This window comes from Oncorhynchus clarkii, chromosome 5 (assembly GCF_045791955.1).
Source record: "Oncorhynchus clarkii lewisi isolate Uvic-CL-2024 chromosome 5, UVic_Ocla_1.0, whole genome shotgun sequence".
In the NCBI taxonomy this organism is placed as follows: domain Eukaryota; kingdom Metazoa; phylum Chordata; class Actinopteri; order Salmoniformes; family Salmonidae; genus Oncorhynchus; species Oncorhynchus clarkii.
In genome coordinates, this window is record NC_092151.1 from 55,742,972 (window position 1) to 55,766,631 (window position 23,660).

The 23,660-nt window shown below is 42.3% G+C and overlaps 1 protein-coding gene across 6 annotated transcripts; it reads left to right on the forward strand.

The window, feature by feature from the left end:
• The first annotated feature begins 5,567 nt into the window (after positions 1–5,567).
• Positions 5,568–23,225, forward strand: LOC139409028 (ELAV-like protein 1). 6 transcript variants are annotated; one of them, XM_071153676.1, is made up of 8 exons: positions 5,568–6,033; positions 9,768–9,827; positions 17,799–17,876; positions 18,060–18,258; positions 19,871–19,974; positions 20,687–20,840; positions 21,019–21,244; positions 21,478–23,225. In XM_071153676.1, the coding sequence occupies exons 2-8, from the start codon at positions 9,792–9,794 to the stop codon at positions 21,803–21,805; spliced, it is 1,125 nt and encodes a 374-aa protein (XP_071009777.1). In that variant the 5' UTR covers positions 5,568–6,033; positions 9,768–9,791; the 3' UTR covers positions 21,806–23,225. The 6 variants fall into 6 exon arrangements, with proteins under 6 accessions (XP_071009777.1, XP_071009779.1, XP_071009778.1 ...); XM_071153678.1 differs by having other exon boundaries at positions 5,729–6,033; positions 18,060–18,234; XM_071153677.1 differs by having other exon boundaries at positions 5,735–5,986.
• The last annotated feature ends 435 nt before the right edge of the window (positions 23,226–23,660 follow it).

Here is a 23,660-nt window from a genome sequence, read left to right on the forward strand (position 1 = left end):
ATATAACAGAACAACAGCAATGATTGCAGCCTACGCTGAAGGTAGATAGAAACCTTCTGCAATCTTTCACTTACTGTTGCCAAGTCTCTCCCATGGCCACACAAAGTTGTCAGTACTGAGCAGCTCATCCACTGTGGGGAGCCTAAACTCTGCCTGCTTCTCGTGAAGTTGAACAATGGCAGCTGTCAAGGTCTTCTTGTCCTCAACAATTTCTCAGAATATGTCTCCTCTTGTTACCGTCTGAATAATAAGGGGTGATTAGACGGACTGTAGCTTAAAGCAATAAGGATCGAGTGGGTGTGGCTGTGGGAGTGAGTGCCTGGATACACCCTTTAGCCATGGTATATTGGCCATATACCACAAACCCTCAAGGTGCTTTATTGCTATTATAAATTGGTTACCAACGTTTTGTCATACCCGTGGTATACGGCCATCAGCCAATCAACATTCAGTGCACGAACTAACCAGTTTATAATCAGATATATTACATGATATATAAGTTATATAAGTTATAGAGCTACTAGAGGCACAAACAAAGAGAGTACAAAGAGAGTACAAAGCATTCAACAAATTTCGAAATAATTTGTTGTTAAATAATTTAGAACATTTTACAAGACATGCAGAGTTATGGCTCACAAGATTTTCTGTTGTTCATGGTCACGTAATTTCTCAGTTTCCTGAAATGTTTTACATTACATAACAAACATGACTTCACTGACATCAATGTAATTATGTTTCGCGGAGTGGAACCCAAGAGCAGACTCAGACGAGGAGACTGGGATGAAGTAACCAATGTATTTATTGAAACACAGGGGGAAGATGGAGTGCAGGTCAGGGGAAGCTCGGGTGGGTTGCTGGAAACCAGGTGCGGGGGATGAGGCTGGAGCGAGAGGGGTTGAGACAGGGTAAAAAGGTCCAGAGGGGAATCCAAGGGAGTAGTAGAGTGGGGAATCCAGGACAGAGTAAGAGCGGGCAGAACTGTAGCGGAGAGGAAAACAGTGTCAGGTAAGGAAAACAGGATAGCAGGATCTGAATAGTAACAAACGGCTAGAACCGTAGACTGACTGAGCAGAGACTATGATCTGGCAGCGTGGAAGTAGCAGGGCTGAGTATTTGTAGAGGGGTTGATTATGGAACAGGTGGCAGTTGGTGGGATCTGCTCTGACTGCAGCACACCTGTCTCCGCCCACACAATCACACAATCACACACACAGAGAGAGAGAGAGAGAGAGAGAGAGAGAGAGAGAGAGAGAGAGAGAGAGAGAGAGAGAGAGAGAGAGAGAGAGAGAGAGAGAGAGAGAGAGAGAGAGAGAGAGAGAGAGAGAGAGAGAGAGAGAGAACTTGGGGAGTGTCGGCAGGTCAAGGAGACACAGGATGAGCAGTAGAGGGCGTTGCAGGAGCAGATGTGACAAATTCTGAAATTGAGAGAGAGAAACATCCACTGCTGCACCTCAGCAACCCACTCGTGAAGCACAGCGTCATTGATGTCCTGCTCGACTTCCTCTCTGGTTGTGGTGCCAGAGACTAATTGCGGCCTCCCCATTTGAGCTACAATGCCTTAATGAACAAATAAATGTTTTAAATAATGTATTCATTCTATTTAAAAAGGCATTACTACATCCTTTCTGCATAACACAAAAACAGTCCTGAAAGAAAACAATTACCTCACAAGACCATTCATGCACCTTTGCATGCATAATGCAGAGGAGAGAGTGCATTGTCTGGGCATGCCTGCACAATGTTCTGCAAATATGGCCAGTATTTGCATGCAACATTGCAGCAGAAGAAGCCCACCGTGCCAAAAGAACACAAGTCCTTCTGCAAGTACACTAAGTAGGCATATACCTCGCCTCTGTACATGTTGGGGGCCTTGAGGAAAACGTTGTGTCGGCAAACTACTATCTCAAGGCCCTCCTCATCTACTTTGGCAGATGATTTGCCTGACGTCTCTTTGGCCGCTGTCCACTCTGATGTGCCACACACTCCTTTGACTGGCATCTACAACATAATAAGTCACAGTGTAGTGCAGAGATGAACTTAAAATAAACAAGTTCTAAACTGGGTGACATTAAAGCTATATTAAACTGTGTAAGAGAAAAATGACATGCTTGGTCTTTTTATGGACATGTCTTTCGCCAGGAAGACACCGTCGTAGAAGTAATTCTCGGCACCAAATAGAGTTAGGCTGCAAGATTACATCAAACCAAACCACCAAGGGGTGGCAGGTGGCCTAGAAGTTAGAGAGGGGTTGCTGGTTCATATCCCAGACATCTGACAGTGTTGCTCCAACCTGTGTGTGTGTGTGTGTGTGTGTGTGTGTGTGTGTGTGTGTGTGTGTGTGTGTGTGTGTGTGTGTGTGTGTGTGTGCATGTCTCGGAGGAGTTGGGATAAAGAAGGAAATGTCACCGTTCCACAATTTTTCTGAATGGGAAATGACCTTCTACTTGACAATTAATGTTCTTCTAAAAAGAAGACCAACTGCAATATAACACCGCAAACATATACTTCATACCAAAAAGACGACCAGCATGCACTTTAAGAAGGCATAATTATACCCTGAACAAAACATCAACACATAAGAAGGTAGTACAAACCCTGAGGCATTCTGGAAGCGGTATTGCTTACAATTCCCATCCACTGATATCGCATGCATCTCCTGTGAGCAGGCAGGACAATGGAGGAGATCGCTTCCACAAAGCTTGGTTATTTCCAAACGCCCTACTTCCACTCGAGGAATGCCTTCTGGAATGTGCCGCCACATATCTTTCCACTCTAATCGCATGCACAACATACAGAGGTATAAGTAAGGGCCAATATTTATATTAGGAACAAAAATTAACCACAAATTAATTAAAAGTATAATTTGATTAGTATATACACACACTTACCATGCCAAAGTGATTTGTTCTTCCATCAAGCATTCCCACAAAGGCATGACGGGAGCATCTTGGAGCCAACACCTTTATGTCTTCAAAGGACTTGAAGAGGTCAACTGTGAAGATGGTCTGGTGAGTCACGGTGGCTGGCAAGAAGCCACTCTTTACAAGTTCGTCCAGCCCCACTCTCCAATGTCTCAGACACCCGGAGCAGTTCATATCAGGAAGGGACAGTTTGTAGTGCCCTGAGTCAGGAGTAATTATTAGGAAGTAATTAATTACATTCTTTAAAAACATGTGAATAGAAGTAACGTCCTTAAAAACCACATACTACCATTTATTCCAATCAGGATGACTGCTTGCAACTCGTCACTGTCAGGGCGCTGGGGAGCGTGGGGAAAACACACTGCTGTGGCATAGCCATGGGCAAAAGACAAACTAGAAACCAAAATGTAACACAAAAGAATCCCAAATAAATTGTTAATTATATTTGGACTGTAGATACTTATGATTTGAAAATTGTGCAGCATGACGTAAAAGTGGGTGTCGAAGGAGGTGCTATCAGATTTAAGTTGAAACACTTAAAAAATAATCACACACCTTGCTCCTGGAATGTAAGGGACCCCTCATCATCCTGATGAATTAAGGTTGTTTGGGGACAAGGGGCAATAAAACCCTTCAAACTGACACTGGCCCAATACAGTACCTTCAACAGAGAGCATGCTGTCGACCATTGTCTCTCTTTTCTCCCCACTTTTGTGCACACAAGGTCTGCCTCTCTGCCCAAGTCACTTTTGAGGTTACATACAACCTGGCCCTGTGAAACTCCCCAGCACCAGCTCTAGGTCCTGCATCAGGGAGTCTTGTGGAGATTTTTTTTTTTAAGTATAAAAATGTAATGACAGAATTGATGAAAAGAATAGCTTGGCTGTATTAACTTTTTAAAAGTTTGGCATGGCATATGTTTGGCATTCTAGCATACTGTACCTGTATCTTGTGGGGATAGGTGCAGGAGCATGGTACTGTAGGAGGATGGGTACTGGTACTGAAAACTATTAAATAAAAATGGTGTTATTTATATAATGTAACTTAAAGGCATTAGTATAACTGAGTTTTTTGGGTGACGAGATAGGAATCCACTTTGACAGATATATGTCATCAAATTATGATATAAACTGTAGGTCATTATATTAGATACATATGTAATTCAATTACAAGTCCATGACTATGTGGTTTTAATGTACCGTAGCTGTGGTTCCTCTTATTTTGGGAGTGATATAACATTTTGAATCTATTTTTAATACATACCTAAGAGTTCATGCCTGCAAGACAGAGGCTTAGGTTACAGTCAATCGGTCCGAGCATTTGAACATTTTATATCACTACTTTGTATTTAATACCACATTGAAATAAAAGCCAGTGAGCCAGCAAAAAAAGCATTTGTATTTTGCAACAGCATTTAGTAGTAGTTAGAAATGTCCTAACAAGGTAGTCATGCTGCCTGACAGTTGAACGACGCTAGCCTTGATGAGGCCCTTACTCTTTTGGGGTTGTTGTGTGTAGTGTGATTTCCTCAGGGTCAAGCGACCTGGCTTCACGGCTACCTCAGGTCAATACCCCCTCCTACCATTTGCTAATCTGATGCGCAGGGTAGGATAGTGCATGAGGGTCAAAAGCATGTCCTGTTAAAGCTGAATAATTTGTTAGAGAAGCACAGGTTGTGTCTTGTGAACCGAGGGACTAGTGTAACGATCCTAGCCTTGATAAGTCTGTTAAGAAATCCCGCAAGGGAGATCTCGCTCTTGGCATCTCTCTTGGAGTTTCTTTAGTGCTGGGTTTCCCAACCACATTTTACATTTTTGTTTTAACCCTTATTGGGTCATTAAAGGTAAAATAAAAATTAAGTCAACAAGGAAAAGGATTTGTTATTGTGGGGATAGGTGAATTTTCTTATTGTGGGATTTCATTATATTGTGTAAAAGCAAAAGCCTCCACAGTTAACACTAAAATGTTTTTGTTATTGATCTGCTTTAATTCACTCAAATATTAGGAGTGAGCAGTCCTGGTATTATTATTTATGAACTATATTTGTATATTCACATTTGCACAATTGATATACAGGCAGCAAAAAATAGACTTAGTTTACAGTTTTAAATGTGCAGACACCAGTGTAACTATGGAATCAGTTATATGGGACACATACAGGCAATAAATAAACTAGCTACAGTACACCACCAAAGATCTAATTAAAATAGTTTATTATGTTTATTATATGGTATGTATTATATGCAGAGTAATTTCTTATTTTAAATTGGGTGAAGTATTCCACACAACCACTGAAGTGTAATAACAACGAACACAACACTATCAGTTCCGGTACAAATGATGATAGTAAATTCCGGGACTACGGAATCATGGGAGATTGAGTTTCACAGTCCGTCACGCACAGCCCGCCACTTTTAAGTCATGAAATAAATAACTCAATAATTCACAAAACAATGATTGCCATGTGCTTAAACAATTGATATTATTGTCTTTTTACATAATTAATAACAGCGAGTAGCTAGCTAAAAAGCCCCAAATGTTCACTTTGAACCAAAAAGCTAACGTTAGCATACAAGATACGGTTGGCCAGAGTGAATAAATATCACTTGTCTACAAGGTGAACCAATACGCGTAACTAGTTGAAATAAAAGAAGAGTTTAGAGTTCGAAATACAGAAAATGCTATATTACGGCTCAATTCTGGTCCGATGGCGAACCTTGCGTTCTAACAGTAAAATAGCTAGCTACATCCAAATAAGCAGTTATGTTTTTTTGTACTAATAGCACAAACTCGCATCAAGTTTAAAGGAATTCAGAATGGGCGTGGCATCAGAGGTCTTCGGTGTTACAGTTGTGAGCGAGATGCGTCATGAGTGTGTTCTATTAATTAGTACATAAAAAAACATTGTGCTTATTTGTACATAGTTAATGAGAGACTGTGTTGCAACCACACGACTGCGCGTGTTAGCGCCACCGGTGTTTAATTGTTGTTGGACGGAAGAGAAAAAAAATAGCTGGCTAGCTTGGTCGCCGCAGATTTGTTTCTAAATTGGTTTCCGCGTACAGGTCAGTTTTTCGGCCTATTATTAATCACAGGAATAGCGGTAAAGCAGGTACGTTAATCCAATGACAATGTATTTAGTGACCTAGTTGTCTTTCCCATTCGTGCACAATGTAACTAGCTAGTAAGTTAAGTAGGTAACGTTCACTAACTATGTATGTGCAATGCGGTCCAGACAAACCGGCCTAGTAACGTTAGTAGCTAGCGAATGCTACTATGCCTTTATTTACTAACGTTACCTAAATAGCAAGCTATCTATTTACTTCCTACCGTCTCGTATTGTCTGCGGTGTTCACTAATGCAAGACATATGGGTTATTAACATATGCCAAACTTGCAGTGATAGTTCGCTAATAGTGTTAGCCAGAGGTGGAACGAATATTTTTTTTAAGTCTGGTTTCAATGGAAGTCAATGACTTAAGTAGACTAGGCAGTTATCGCATGATTGGTGTCTGTGAGCCACCCCCGGTCATTACGTAGACACACTTTTCAATGGTAAACTGCCTGAGTGAACGATTTTCATTTATCGACCATCATTGGTGTTAGTTAGCTACTGCCAAAGATGGTCAGCTAACGTTACGTCTTAACGTTATCTGACTGGTGAGTCCATTTCGGCCTCGTCTGGTCCAAAGCTGCCAGTACTGGCAAACGTTAGCTAGTTAGTCAAATTAACGACGTTACTACATGTAATTTGAGCATATCGTGCCAAATAGAGCAATAAACCCGTCTTTGATCGAGCTCATTGGCTCCCAAATATGCCTGCCCTGCCTGCAACGATCTTCATTTACTGCCGTTACGCCCGGTATCTACTTCCAAAAAAGGTCTACATAAAAATGTACAAGCAACAGAAAAAATGTAAATGTATAGTTTTTTTTAAACCTCTTCCAGTCAAGAACAATGCATACAAAAAATCGGTTGTTGTGCATTTTTATTTAGATTTTTTTGGAAGTACATACCGGGAGTACCGGGAGTAACGGCAGTAAATTACAATAGTTGCAGGCATATTTGGTGAGTAACGGAAATATTGTGAGCTGGTGAAGGGTAGCTTGAACCACATATTTGTATAACCCAACCAAGATAGACCACAGCCTGTCGTTTCTAATGGGAACACATCAGCCAGTTTTATTATTATTTATTTTTTTGTCGTAAATCCAATCTGGGGTGTGTTCATAAAGTCACTCTGGCTATCTTCTCCGATTGTCGAAACGCTCTGAATTTACGAATGGACAATCTGGCAACACTCTGAATAAATTCAGAGCTTGCCAGATTGTTCCCCGCTGACCATTATACTCGCCCTAGCAAAGCTGTTTTCATGTTATCCAGATCGTTGGCGACTAACTGTGCTGCTGGCAACAATTTAATTACGCGTTTTTGCCGACGTTTACGGACACTGGCCATATTCAATGGGTGTTGAGCGTTCGTAAATTCATCCGTTGTTCTGCGCTCCGGCACACTTAGAGGAGTGCTCTGAAATTGGAGTAGATAGCCAGAGTGAATTTATGAAGGTACCCCTGGATTTCCAGAGTGCGTTCTGGGCGTATGTAAATTCAGAGCCCACACTGGACGCTCTGGCCGAGGAGTAGGGTTGACCCGAGGGTTCTGGCCTTACAATGATAGTCAAGCACCCAAGCTAACGTTGGCTAGCTTGCTAGCTATTTCCAGACATAAAATGAGAGAACACTTCACTCGTACCATTTTACTCGCTGGTTAGGCAGTTTTCAGGTTATGCAGATCGTTGGTAACTAACTGTGCTGCTGGCAACAATTTAATTTAATAAATGTTTTTGCTGACACTGGTCGTATTCAGCGGGTGTTGCACATTTGTAAATTCGTCAGTTTTTCTGCAATCTGGCACAGTCATGCATTGCATATTTATATTAAGGAATGCCTACTCTGAAGTGTGCATTTTTCAATTACTAATTTCGCCTTTGCCGTCCTAAACAACGCAATTTAAAACTTAGTCCACTGTTCGAAACAGATTATAGACATCTACTTTGTGCACGACACAAGTGTTTTTCCAACAATTGTTTACAGACAGATTACTTCACTTATAATTCACTGTATCACAATTCCAGAGGGTCAGAAGTTTACATACACTAAGTTGACTGTGCCTATAAACAGCTTGGAAAATGATGTCATGGCTTTAGAAGCTTCTGATATGCTAATTTAAATCATTTGAGTCAATTGAAGGTGTGGATGTATTTCAAGGCCTACCTTCAAACTCAGTGCCTCTTTGCTTGACATCATGGGGAAATCAGCCAAGACCTCAGACTTTTTTTTTAGACCTCCACGAGTCTGGTTCACCTTTGGGAGCAATTTCCAAACATCTGAAAGTACCATGTTCATCTGTACAAACAACAGTAAGCAAGTATAACCACCATGCAGCCATCATACTGCCCAGGAAAGAGACACGTTCTGTCTCCTAGAGATGAACGTATTTTGGTGTAAGAAGTGCAAATCAATCCCAGAACAACAGCAAAGGACCTTGTGAAGATGCTGGAGGAAACGGGTACAAAATTATCCATATCTGCAGTAAAACGAAACCTAAATTGACATAAACTGAAAGGCCGCTCAGCAAGGAAGAAGCCACTGCTCCAAAACCGCCACAAAAAAGCCAGACAATGGTTTGCAACTGCACATGGGGACAAAGATCGTACTTTTTGGAGAAATGTCCTCTGCTCTGATGAAACAAAAATAGAACTGTTTGGCCATAATGACCATCACTATGTTTGGAGGAGAAAGGGGGAGGCTTGCAAGTCAAAGAACACCATCCCAACGGTGAAGCATGGGGGTGGCAGCATCATGTTGTGGGGGTGGCAGCATCATGTTGTGGAGGTGCTTTGCTGCAGGAGGGACTGGTGCACTTCACAAAATAGATGGCATCATGAGGAAGTAAAATTATGGAGATGTATTGAAGCAACATCTTAAGACATCAGTCAGGAAGTTAAAGCTTGGTCACAAATGGGTCTTCCAAATGGACAATGACCACAAGCATACTTCCAAAGTTGTGGCAAAATGGCTTAAGGACAACAAAGTCAAGGTATTGGAGTGGGCCATCACAAAGCCCTGACCGTAAAATTTGTGGGCAGAACTGAAAAAGCGTGTGCGAGCAAGGAAGCCTTCAAACCTGACTCCGTTACACCAGCTCTGTCAGGAGGAATTGGCCAAAATTCACCCAACGTATTGTGGGAAGCTTGTGTAAGGCTATCCAAAACGTTTGACCCAAGTTAAACAATTGAAAGGCAATGCTAACAAATACTAATTGAGTGTATGTAAACTTTTCACCCACTGGGAATGTGATGAAAGAAAGAAATGCTGAAGTAAATCAGTCTACTATTATTCTGACATTTCACATTCTTAAACTGAAGTGGTGATCCTAACTGACCTAAAACGGGGAATTTTTACTAGGATTTAATGTCAGGAATTGTGAAAAACTGAGTTTAAATGTATTTGGCTAAGGTGTATGTAAACTTCTGACTTCAACTGTAAATGTTTAATCGATGAGAGAATTTGGTGAATGTCGGCCAAAATCCCCATCTCATTCCATCTTCTCCCACTACCGTCAAGTCGGCTTCCTCTCTACCATATTTGGTAGTGAGTGGAAACGCCAAGTGGTTTCTTCACAGATATTTCAACAGATTTATAATGTCTCGTTGTTCTATCATTGCTTGAATGGTAGCTTTCTGGGCAGAAAGTAGAGTAGATCTCGTCATATTCATCCTCTCCTTTGCCAAGATACTAGTTCAGCTAGTAGCTAGTAGCGAACTGTTACTTTTTTTTTATTTCAGCATCTGCATTTGTGAAGCATCTACATGGCAGTCAGAAGGGGACACATCAGATACCTCAAAGTGAGTGGCTCTGGCAAATGTTTTTGAAAGTTATTTTGTAACTATCCCAGTGTGCAAAACCAGGTTGAAAAAACGTTTTATTCTGGTAGAAAAGGGACACATTTTCACGTCTTTTTACTGACCAGAATATGATTCATTTTTCTGACCAACCAAACAACCAGTTGGTCATAATTGTGACCTTTTAATTTGACCAAATGGTCATCATTCTGACCACCTATATTATGTAGCCTACTGGTCATAGTTAAGACCTTATCATAACCTGGTAATGACCACCTGACTGCAGTATATTGCCTACTGTAAAAAGTATTTTGGAGGATAGTTGGATATTGAAAACATTGTTCATTATATTTCTATTTATTTTCCAAGTTACCAATTAAAGTTGGAATCTGAAACATATATTCTTACATTTAAAATAGATCACGCAATGGCAAAAACAAAATGTTTGAACAAAATTGCACATCTGCATACAGTAATTGTTGAATAATTCACCCACAGGCTTTACACGCATAGAAATACTGGTACAGAGTATATAAAGTCCCATTGTTTTATTTTATTAATGATTAAGAGTGGCGGGGTGGGGTAGATCCTCATCAAGGACCTCTGAGCACAGAAGGTGAACTGGAGCATGGTGGCCTTCTTGAAGAGTGGTGTCATGGGTCAGATCTGCAGTGAAGAGAATTGGCACATTACAACTTTATCAGTCTGAGATTTGAAACGGACATTCCTGAAGAAACTTTGGACTCAGCTGGCTAAAAGTTTCGCAGTTATAGCGTAGAGGGGTGGCAGGTAGCCTAGTGGTTGGGCCGGTAACCGAAAGGTTGCTAGGTCGAATCCCTGAGCTGACAAGGTAAAAATCTGGATTTGAGTCCCTGGCGGCGTAGTGTGTTACTGATGGTAGGCTTTGTTACTTTGGTCCCAGCTCTCTGCAGGTCATTCACTAGGTCCCCTTGTGTGGTTCTGGGATTTTTGCTCACCGTTCTTGTGATCATTTTGACCCCACGGGGTGAGATCTTGCGTGGAGCCCCAAGGCCACTCCAGGACCGAGGGAGATTATCAGTGGTCTTGTATGTCTTCCGTTTCACAGTAGGTATGGTGTTCTGCAATAATTGCTCCCACAGTTGATTTCTTCAAACCAAGCTGCTTACCTATTGCAGATTCAGTGTTCCCAGCCTGGTGCAGGTCTACAATTTTGTTTCTGGTTTCCTTTGACAGCTCTTTGGTCTTGGCCATAGTGGAGTTTGGAGTGTAACTGTTTGAGGTTGTGGACAGGTGTCTTTTATACTGATAACAAGTTCAAACAGGTGCCATTAATACAGGTAACGAGTGGAGGACAGAGGAGCCTCTTAAAGAATAAGTTACAGGTCTGTGAGAGCCAGAAATCTTGCTTGTTTGTAGGTGACCAAATACTTATTTTCCACCATAATTTGCAAATAAATTCATTAAAAATCCTACAATGTGATTTTTCTGGATTTTTTTTCTTCTCATTTTGTCTGTCACGGTTGAAGTGTACCTATGATGAAAATTGCAGGCCTCTCTCCTTTTTAAGTGGGAGAACTTGCACAATTGGTCGCTGACTAAATACTTTTTTGCCCGACTGTATATATATCGAATTAAGATGCACTCCTCCTTCTCTCCAACCCTTATATATTTTATGGTTCGACAGGATGGGGTGTTAAACCGTTCTCTCTACCTTAAATTGGCCTGACCTTAACCCCCTTGATGCCTCCACCCGTATCACCGATAGCAATCCAGTGACTGCCTCCCCTCTACCCAGCACATTCCAAATCCATCTGGCTCATACAGATAACCATTAACTCCTGATGTAAAAACCAGTCTCTATCACTCCTCAGATACTAGAGTATTACTTCTGATGTATCATGTCTCTAGTATAATAATGTTCCAAGTTTAAGCCAGAATCTTAACAGTCCCCCGTTTGGAACATTTAACTCCATACTGTTCAACACTAGGAAATTACTTAAATTGACTAAATAATGATAATGATGATGATAAAAAATGATTGACATTCCCAGTTATGCTTATGACCGCTGGTCTATATGCACACTCTTCATCACACAACACAATGCCATTCCAGCTGAAGTTGTTAGCTTCCTCCGCTTCAGCTGGAGCTGCTTTTAGTTTCTCCACTTTCTCCCTCTGGTTCCTAAGAGAGTGATGGCACAAAACTTGCAAAGCAACGAGAAACACAAAACATAACAGTATTAACAATGTGGTAAGCTATGTGTAACAGTATAACTTTAGTCCTTCCCCTTGCCCATACCTGGGCTCGAACCAGGGACCCTCTGCACACATCAACAACAGTCACCCACGAAGCATCGTTGCCCATCGCTCCACAAAAGCCGCGGCCCTTGCAGAGCAGGGGGAACCACTACTTCAAGGTCTCAGAGCATGTGACGTCACCGATTGAAACGCTATTAGCGCGCACCACCGCTAACTAGCTAGCCATTTTACATCCGTTACATATGCTTAATTATATATGCATGAAACCCAAAGTCTGAGACCATTACAATACCAACTCTCTCTTCACCTGACTCTATGCCTCCAGAATACTTTTCTGCTGGATTCCACAAAAATGAAATCCCTAAAAAGCCTCCTCATGCTTTCGCCCAGTCTTCGCCTTTACGGCCCCAGGTTCCGAGAGCTGTTCCCAAGTCATGTCATTTTCACTTTGTTCCCCATCTCCTTCATTGCCACCTGATAGACACGTCACCTGATAGGCAAGTGCGTATCCCTAATCTACGCTACATCCTCTTGAGGTAACTCAGCACTGTATATGCTTTCACATCAATGCCTTCAACATGTTGTTGAGAGTACAATTACCCCCAACATCTATCCTTTCATATGATGCATTAACCAAAAACAGCTAACCCAACTATGATGTTAAAGTAGCTCCCAGACCCAACCCATCTGCATGCCTTCAGTGGAATCTAGTCTCTAGCTCCGCTTCCTCTGTCATGGCGTCCTCAAGCTCACCCGTTATGCAGCTGGACCTCACTTCCCATGAGAACTGTTTAGCCACCGAGGAGAGACATGACTATCTTTACCGCTGCAGGTGCTATAAGGAGTACTGTGTGTGGACCAGACCAACGCTGTCCCAACACCCTGCCCGGTGCATCTTGATGTACACTCACTCTCCAGAATTCAGCCCCTGCCCTTGGTTATCTCCTGCTCCTCATGTGATGCTTTCACCTAAGGATATACACACTGCGACGAATGGGTCATTTCCTGACAACATGGACTCCCTTATGGCAAGATCACTAATTTGTGACATTTGAATAACAGCCCCCGTTTCCCATCGGTCTCCCAGCTCCCCAGCCATGTGACATGAGTCCTCATTAACTGATAACCCAACAATGCTACTAAAGTAACCCCTGCTACTACTAACATGGCCCATGATTATAGCCTCCTTCAATTACTGTCCCTACAGCGACTGCCGTGAGAATAACTACTGCATGTAATCTGTCAAGTGTTCGCCGGCTGTTAGAAATTGGGAAAGAGATGAATGAGTTGAAGAATGTCCAACCTAACAAAACTGAGCCACAGGTTTCTTGAAAGTTTACCATAGTGTCTGAAATGCCACCACTATCTCTTCTACTCTCACCATGATCTGGGTATATGTAATGTTCAATTTAACTTCATAATAGTCCCTATATTGTGCACAGTTAGCTGTCCTCCCTCTCCTACGAGCTATATCCTGTAACAATATACATAGTCTCTGGGAATGATACCACATGTATCATGTCTCTAGTATAACAATGTTCCAAGTTTAACCCCGACTCTAACACTTTAAATAAAGGGTAAATAAAAAATGTCTTTAAAAAAGAGCATCTTGCTCATATACACTGAAATAGAAATGCAACAATTTCAAAGATGTTACAGTTCATATAACGTTAGTCAATTAAAATAATTTCATTAGGTCCTAATCTATGGTTTTCACATGACTGGTAATACAGATATGCGTGACACATCTCCTTTGCATAGAGTTGATCAGGCTGTTGCTCGTGGAATGTTGTCCCACTCCTCTTCAATGGCTGTGTGAGTTTGCCAGATATTGGCGGGATCTGGAACACGCTCTCGTACACATCGATCCAGAGCATCCCGAACATGCTCAATGGTTGACATGTCTGGGACATTTTCAGCTTCCAGGAAGTGTGCACAGATCCTTGCGACATCGGGCTGTTCATATCATGCTGAAACATGAAGTAATCACGTTTATACACTGAACAAAAATATACATTCAACATGTAAAGAGTTAGTCCCATGTTTCATGAGCTGAAATAAAATATCCCAAAAATGTTCCATATATACAAAAAGCTTTTCTAAATTATTTGGCCACATTTGTTTCCATCCTTTTTAGTGAGAATTTCTCCTTTGCCAAGATAATCCAACCACCTGACTGGGTGGGAATAACAAATAGCTGATTAAACAGCATGATCAGGAGCACATTGGGCTAGGGACAGTAAAATGCCACTGTGCAGCTTTGTCACAACACAATGCCACAGATGCCTCAAGTTTTGGGGGAGTGTGCGATTAGCTTACTGACTGCAGAAATGTCCACCAGAGCTGTTGCCAAATAATTAAAAACCACATCCTCCGTTGTTGTTTTTTGTGAAATTGGCAGTGCAACCAACCGGCCTCCCAACCACAGAACACATGTAACCACGCCAGCCCAGACCATCCACATCTGGCTTCTTCACCTGCGGCATCATCTCGGACCAGCCACCCGAATAGCTGATGAAACTGGGGGTTTGCACAACCGAAGAATTTCTGCACAAACTGTCAGAAAACGTCTCCGGGAAGCTCATCTGCGTGCTCGTCATCCTCACCAGGATCTTGACCTGACTGCAGTTTGCAGTGGTAACTGATTTCAGTGGTTAAATGCTCACCTTCGATGGCCACTGGCAAGCTGGAGCCGTATGCTCTTCATGGATGGTTTCAACTGTACCGGGCAGATGGCAGACACGTGTATGGAATCGTGTGGGTGAGCGGTTTGCTCGATGGTGGGGTTATGGTATGGGCAGGCATAAGCTACGGAAACTATTTTATCGACGGCAATTTGAATGCACAGACAGCGTGACGAGATCCTGACGCACAATTGGCCTAGCGTCGTCCGGGTTAGGGAGGGCTTGGCCGGTAGGGATGTTGTTGTCTCATCGCGGACCAGCGACTCCTGTGGCAGGCTGGGCGCAGTGTGCGCTAGCCAAGGTTGCCAGGTGCACGGTGTTTCCTCCGACACATTGGTCCGGCTGGCTTCCGGGTTGGATACGCGCTGTGTTAAGAAGCAGTGCGGCTTGGTTGGGTTGTGTATCGGAGGACGCATGACTTTCAACCTTCGTCTCTCCCGAGCCCGTACGGGAGTTGTAACGATGAGACAAGATAGTAGCTACTAAAAACAATTGGATACCACGAAATTGGGGAGAAAAGGGGGTAAAATTCAAAACAAACAAAAAAAAGACATTTGAAAAAAGAGTAGCAAGGCTATATACCGACACCTGTTAGTCAGGCTTATTGAGGTAGTATGTACATGTAGGTATCGTTAAAGTGACTATGCATATAAGATAAACAGAGTAGCAGCAGCTTGAAATAGGGGTTGGGGGGGCACACAATGCAAATAGTCCGGGTAACCATTTGGTTACCTGTTCAAGAGTCTTATGGCTTGGGGGTAAAAAGTGTTGAAGCTTTTTTGCCCTAGACTTGGCATTCTGGTACCACTTGCCATGCGGTAGTAGAGAAAACAGTCTGTGGCTGGGGTCTTTTTAGGGCCTTCCTCTGACACCGCCTGGTGTAGGGGTCCTGGATGGCAGGCAGCTTTGCACCAGTGATGTACTGGGCCGTACACACTACCCTCTGTAGTGCTTTGCGGTCGGAGGCCGAGCAATTGCCGTACCAGGCAGTGATGCAACGGGTCAGGATGCTCTCGATGTTGCAGCTGTAGAAACTTTTGAGGATCTCAGGACCCATGCCAAATCTTTTTAGTTTCCTGAGGGTGAATAGGCTTTGTCGTGCCCTCTTCACGACTGTCTTGGTTGGTGTGTTTGGACCTTTCTAGTTTGTTGGTGATGTGGACACCATGGAATTTGAGGCTCTCAACCTGCTCCACTACAGCCCCGTCAATGAGAATGGGGATGTGCTCCTTTTCCTGTAGTCCACAATCATCTCCTTAGTCTTGGTTACGTTGAGGGATAGGTTGTTGTTCTAGCACCACCCGGCCTGGTCTCTGACGACCTCCCTATAGGCTGTCTCGTCTTTGTTGGTGATCAGGCCTACCACTGTTGTGTCGTCAGCAAACTTAATGATGGTGTTGGAGTCGTGCCTGGCCATGCAGTTGTGGGTGAACAGGGAGTACAGGAGGGGACTGAGCATGCACCCCTGGGGAGCTCCAGTGTTGAGGATCATCGTGGCAGATGTGTTGCTACCTACCCTCACCACCTGGGGGCGGCCTGTCAGGAAGTCCAGGATCCAGTTGCAGAGGGAGGTGTTTAGTCCCAGGATCCTTAGATTGGTGATGAGCTTTGAGGGTACTATGGTGTTGAACGCTGAGAATTCTCATATAGGTGTTCCTTTTGTCCAGGTGGGAAAGGGCAGTGTGGAGTGCAATAGAGATTGCATCATCTGCGGATCTGTTTGGGCGGTATGCAAATTGGAGTGGGTCTAGGGTTTCTGGGATAATGGTGTTGATGTGAGCCATTACCAGCCTTTCAAAGTACTTCATGGCTACGGACGTGAGTGCTACGGGTCTGTAGTCATTTAGGCAGGTTGCCTTTGTTCTTGGGCACAGGGACTATGGTGGTCTGCTTGAAGCATGTTGGTATTACAGACTCAGACAGGGAGAGGTTGAAAATGTCAGCGAAGACACCTGCCAGTTGGTCAGCACATGCCCGGAGCACACGTCCTGGTAATCTGTCTGGCCCCGCAGCTTTGTGTATGTTGACCTGTTTAAAGGTCTTACTCACTTCGGCTACGGAGAGCGTGATCACACAGTCGTCCGGAACAGCTGATGCTCTCATGCATGCCTCAGTGTTGCTTGCCTCAAAGCGAGCATAGAAGTGATTTAGCTCGTCTGGTAGGCTGGTGTCACTGGGCAGCTCGTGGCTGTGCTTCCCTTTTGTTGTCTGTAATAGTTTGCAAGCCCTGCCACATCCGACGAGCGTCGGAGCCGGTGTAGTATGATTCAATCTTAGCCCTGTATTGACGCTTTGCCTGTTTGATGGTTCGTCGCAGGGCATAGCGGGATTTCTTTTAAGAGTCCTGCACCTTGAAAGCGGCAGCTCTACCCTTTAGCTCAGTGCGAATATTGTCTGTAATCCATGGCTTCTGGTTGGGGTATGTACGTACAGTCACTGTGGGGACGACGTCCTCAATGCACTTGTTGATAAAGCCAGTGACTGATGTGGTGTATTCCTCAATGTCATCGGAAGAATCCCGGAACATGTTCCAGTCTGTGATAGCAAAAAATTTTATAGACCGAGTCACTGGTGATTCCTGCTTTAATTTTTGCTTCTAAGCAGGAATCAGGAGGATAGAGTTGTGGTCAGATTTACCAAATGGAGGGCGAGGGAGAGCTTTGTACGCATCTCTGTGTGCGGAGTACAGGTGATCTAGAATTTTTTTCCCTCTGGTTGCACATTTAACATGTTGATAGAGATTTGGTAGAACTGATTTAAGTTTCCCTGCATTAAAGTCTCCGGCCACTAAATTAAGATTTCTTGAAAAACAATAATCTGGTTGTGATCTGGTTATAAGACGTCCCGACCAGATTTCAACCAGTAAAATACGTCTTTATCATGTTGTATGCCCACTGGGATGCATTGTGCTGTTGCGTAGAAGTTTTGGCCTGCATTGTATTATGACTGTTGTGAAATGGACAAGAACTGGGAAAAGAAGTGGAAGGGTGTCAAGTGCTCAGTTGTCTGCGTCAAAGGATTGTAAAATTAACCCGTGTTTCTTTTGCAGGTGTGTGAGGTACAGAGTTGTCAGGGTGACAACAGAGAGTCACAACGGCATGGAAGTAAGGGTTCAATTAACATAAAGGTAAGTCCACGGATGATTTAACTTTGGCTGTATTTTGAGAAAGTATTCTGTTTTGCATGTCTTATTCTTTTGGAACATGGGCAGCATTCTCTATGATCGGATCTAGTTTACTGTTTCTCACCCTTGATGAAGTTGTCTTCAGAATGGCTCACTTCCTCTCATCCCATTCTCGTGAAATTATAGCAAGTAGTTTATGATAACGATTACGACGAACACATGGCAGATGAGCCTAAAGATGCCAAAACCAACCTTATCGTCAATTACCTGCCCCAAAACATGAGCCAGGACGAGTTGCGGAGTCTCTTCAGCAGCATCGGCGAGGTGGAGTCTGCCAAACTCATCCGCGATAAAGTGGCAGGTAATCCCTATCACAAAAACCAGAGTGAGTCCAAACCCTTTTCTTTTGACCTCAGTTAATTTACTTGAATCACTCTCCATAAGGTGGTACATGGCCCGGCCTTCTTTGTCTGTCTGCACATGTAGTCCACTACAAAAGTCTGATGTTGAATGTGACATCAAATATTTTTTTTGACTTTACCAATATTTTCTTTCTTGATTACTAGTCTGTAAATTCAATGCAGTATTTGTTGGTTACCGTAATTGTATTTTACTCTGTATGCAACTCCTGCGTGTTTCCTAAAATGATTTTATTTTACTAAATGTTTTTAATTTTTAATTGCAGACTACCTGATTTAGTGTTGGGATCAGGGATAGTATATATATATATATATTTTTTTTTTCAACTCCTGTTTTTCTGTGCTATATATTACACCTTGTTACATCTGTTCTTTAAACTTTCGTTACTTGAGTATCTCTTTTAATAGTGGTCTTTGGGGAGTTTTTTGTTTATGGTCTTTGCGGTTGTTTTCTTGTTTCATTGGGCATTATGGCTGCTCTATGTTATTAGATTTGGTGATAACTCCATATTGTAAAACCAAGCATTAAATACCTTTTCTTTGGTGACTAGTTATAATGGGATTCTATTTAGTTTCAAATTGTAACGTGTGAATATTTATTGGAAAGAGGACGTTCAAGTTTTTTTAAATTAAGTGTTCGATATCAAGGGTCGCATTAGCTTTTCATAAATCTGCATTTTCACAACGCAGACCTTTTTTTTTTTTAACATTCGTTTTTAAAACATTTCACCTGCATTTTATATTGTAAGTCAAGTGTTTTACTTGAAGTTGGTCTTGCATTTTAACCTACTACTGAAGAAAAACTACACCGGAGGAAAGTACTGGAGAAAAGTACACTACACATCAGTGAGTCTGGTGATCCAATCATGAGCAAAGATACTTTTCTCTGAGTGGAGGTGAGGAAAAAATAAGAAACCCGCACACTGCTCTTGCTAGTATCACTGCTTTTTATTAAGCTTTACGTATCGGCCTCAAGGCCCCCAAAGCTCTGACGAAGTCCTTGAGGCCGATACGTAAAGCTTAATAAAGAGCAGTGATCCTAGCAAGATCAGTCTGCGGGTTTCTTCATTTTTCTCATCTTATTCCATTTACTATGCACCTGCAACAAAGATGGCATAGATGTGCGAGTGCCTTTTGAATCTGAGTGAAGTGCAACCGACGCACGAAATGAGTCATTTGTAATGGTTTTGCGCGAACCCTGACTGAAGCCGAGCAGAATTGACCATTTTTGATCTGCGTTTACTAAAATGCAGCAAGATATATTTGTTCTGTTTTGACCTTTTTCAGAATCCTGCATTAACGTGACCCCTGGATCATTTTGATTCGAATACTAAAGCTTTAATCTATTGTTACTCCCTTCTATTTGAAAAATGTTTTTTTCATTTACACTATTTCAATGTGGTTTTTTTTTTTTCTTGAGCCATATTTCGCAGAAAATGTTTTCCTTTGTAAATGTTTTTGCCAAAATGCATGCATTGTGCTGATATCTCCTGTGGGAAGACTGGTATCCAATCTGTAAATATGGACAAACTTTTGTTATTTTATTTTGTTGTTTTTTCCCCCTTTTTTTTTCTCCAGGCCACAGTTTAGGGTACGGATTTGTTAACTATGTTAACGCTAGTGATGCAGAAAGGGCTATCAATACCCTCAATGGGCTGAGACTACAGTCTAAAACTATCAAGGTAACGTGCAATCAGGTGTTTTCATGTTTCAACTGATGGATGTGATATGTTTCTCAAGTAGTCCCTGGGCAGTTGAGGGGGAGCCCTCCTGCAAAGTGTCTATTTGCAAAAGCATATAAAGGTATTTGGGTAACATGTCTACTTAAACAATCATGTAATATTGAAATGTTTTTGTTCTATAATTTATTGGTTTTGGAAAGTTTGATTTGAAGCAGTTGGCCTGTGTGGGTAACCTGACATGGTTTTATTTTTGGCACATATTTATACGGAAGCTTATTCATTTTGTTCAGACTACTTTGGTTTTTAGTTTAACACTACTGGTTATTGCAGAGTTAGTTTTGCTTGAGAGTGACGTGCCGACTCAAAGCCGTGCATCATTTCACAATTACATTTATTTTTATTTTCCTTTTATAGCTTAACTTTTCAAAATGGACCCATTTTTAGAAATTATATTTATTTTATTAAGTAGCTGCTCGGCAATGTGCATTCTCGCTCAGCACTGACAGAATTGTGGCTTTTAATATTTTTTTGTTATTTTGTTTTTCTTTTAAAGTTTTACGAGACATTTTGGGAGTTTTGGTTTTGAATCGGATAAAATAAAATCTATAATGTTTGTAATTTTGTCAAATGAATTCCAAAGCATTATTTAAAAAATATATATATTTTCCCTATAAATTGCACAATGGAAACTGACCTGTTGTGTTCTCATCAGGTGTCCTTTGCCAGGCCGAGCTCTGACGGTATTAAGGATGCCAATCTTTACATTAGTGGGCTGCCCAAGACCATGACACAGAAAGATGTGGAGGATATGTTCACACGCTATGGCCAGATCATCAACTCGCGTGTCTTGGTCGATCAGGCCTCAGGTAGGCGGGCACTGCACAAATATTTCTCATTCAGTCTGACTCAATTAAATGAGCACAAGTAATGCTGTTCAAGTGGACTTTCTACTCCCCAAATACTAACTATTAGGGCAAAACCATTTTTGGGCATCTGTAGCCTATTCCATTAATGACTCCTCCATTTTCTCCCCTTGCTTCTCAGGCCTGTCCAGGGGTGTGGCCTTTATCCGCTTTGACAAACGGGCTGAGGCGGAGGACGCCATCAAAGACCTGAATGGGCAGAAACCCCCTGGGGCCTCGGAGCCCATCACAGTGAAGTTTGCTGCCAACCCCAACCAGGCCAAGAACTCCCAGGTCATCAACCAGCTCTACCACAACCAGGGTCGGCGCTTTGGGGGCCCGGTACACCACCAGGCCCAGAGATTCAGGTGAGTGGCCGACAGCACTACACAATGCATGTCAGTGCCCGGTTGTTAGCAAGGGTATTTTTGTGATCTCGGGGAGTTGAGACTAGAACCCCAGTCAACCTAGACCCCTGACTTGTTAGTGATTTATATTCTATATTTCCTTGGTCAACAGGCCTGCACCTTGTTTGTGTGTTATTTTAAACTGGCATCTATGGAGTAGTATTTGAAGAACCGTTGTTCTGTGCCCCTGGCAGGTTCTCTCCGATGAGTGTAGACCACATGAGCAGCATGTCTACGGTCAGCGCTGAAGGGAACTCCACGGCCGGCTGGTGTATCTTCATTTACAACCTGGGCCAGGACGCTGACGAGGGCATCCTGTGGCAGATGTTCGGGCCCTTCGGAGCCGTCACCAACGTCAAGGTCATCCGCGACTTCAACACCAATAAATGCAAAGGCTTCGGCTTCGTCACCATGACCAACTACGAGGAGGCGGCCATGGCCATTGCCAGCCTCAACGGTTACCGGCTTGGAGACAAGATACTGCAGGTTTCCTTTAAAACCAGCAAGGGGGGTCACAAGTAAACCCAAAAGGGTGAAGGGGTACTTGTTTTCCATACTTACAATAATAGAGGAGTGGGCGGGAACTAAATGAGATTGGAAAGGCTACACATTTGTTTTTGCAAGGGGATATCTCCTTGGTTCTTATAATGTCATTTCTAGGCTAACTATCACTTAAATATTTCTTAGCTAGTAGAAAAGTAGTGTCTTCTTGCTGTGACATTAAAATAACCTACGCCATTGTGTTTTTTGCTGGGCACGGGGAGGGGTTCTGAAGTTTGCAGGAAGGTTGTTGTCCAATTCTTGTGGGTTTTGTGTGTCTGTGTCACATACATGGTTGACGGTGACAATACAAAATCCTGCCATGTCTAATGGTTTGATTCCTACCTGCTTGTAATTTCTCAATATTTTACGTAGCCATTTTATCATGATCAGTAGTTCTGATCCGTGCTAGGCCTTGAATCCCTCAAGTCTTTCTACACTTCTATTCTGTCATTTTTAACACAAGCGTCCTTTGCTAAATTGACACATCAGAGTATTAGATCAAGCATGCCCTTCTAGATGTGAAAGTGGGCATGTGCTGGCAGTGCATCTTTATTTTGATATTTTTTGGGGATTCGAATAGGTTTGAGGAAAGATGGCTATTTAATGAGTGACCAAAGGGGGAGGACTGAAAAAAAACCAAGTGTGTGTGTGTATAAATATATACGCGCGCACACACACCCCCCAATCATGCCCTCTGACATCTTTTAATATCTGAAATGTAATAGAAACCTCAAGGTTTAAATTATTCAGTTGATTAGAAGACTCTTCTGTCAACTGTAATTTTGATAATTGAGTATGCAAGCTGTACCTAGTCCTATGTTTTTATTTGATTGAAACTGCCTTTCAATGTCAACTTGTTTCCCGTCATCTTTTTTTTTTACTCTTTCCATTTAACATTTCTGTAGTGGAAATTTTAGTTTGTTCCCGTTTTTATTTTTTTTTGAAAGTTACACTTTGCTTTTAATTTGGGTCATTTGAAATTGAAAGTTACATAAACATGACTAAATACCATTCCAACTTGGCTCCAGTATGTGTCCATACTTTACCTCTTAATTTGAATTGGAAAGCCCTGTCGGGGCTTGGTTCAGTTAATTTTAACCTAATCAAGGTAACGCAGGAGCTTGTTTATGGGGTTTCTTATATGCTATTATTTCCTCACGGGGCCAAATGATGGGGTCCTGGAAGGGGAGCTCACGGTTTCCCAGTTAGATGTGCATTATGGCCACCTCTGCGATTTGTGTGTACAGTCAGTGAATTTTTAATTTTTTCTCCATTTGACTCTGTCCAGAAAAATGTATGTATTGGTCTTTCGCCAAGGAATGAAACATTTTTGGTAACAGCTGATAACATCCCCATTCTCAAATAATAAAACACTTCTCCATGTGAGAAGTTAAAGCTATTTGTTTTATTCTGGTTCTAGTTGCCTTCATTTTTAGCCTGAAACCAACCCTCGTGGGCTTGACTGGCTTGCGACAGACTAAGACCGCCCAGGCTTTGTGTGGGTGTTCAGCATCTGGAAGGATCTGAAATGTACTGCACTGACCAGATGGACAAAACCTCTAAACGACACAGCAAACACAGCTATTTTTGGTGTCGTCTTCTGATAAAGGTTGGGCAGTTTTTTTTAATGGAGACCTTATCCTGTATCGATGGCCACAACAACAAAAAACACTTCTGTGTTGAATGCTCCAATGAGTAATAAGTTATATGATGTAGCTGATTAAACATCCATACTGTACCCTGATGAATGTTGATACATCAAAGGGTCTAGCTAGCTTTTATTTCTATAGTAGATCTGAAAAGCTCAATACCCAAGATTAGTTCACACAGTGCT

Bases quoted from the DNA above. Each gene is read 5' to 3' on its own strand.
- LOC139409028 (XM_071153676.1), top strand. From the start codon at position 9,792: ATGGCAGTCAGAAGGGGACACATCAGATACCTCAAA. The intron at 18,259-19,870 runs GTGAGTCCAAAC...TTTTTTCTCCAG, and splicing joins TCCCTATCACAAAAACCAGA to GCCACAGTTTAGGGTACGGA. The intron at 20,841-21,018 runs GTAGGCGGGCAC...CTTGCTTCTCAG, and splicing joins CTTGGTCGATCAGGCCTCAG to GCCTGTCCAGGGGTGTGGCC.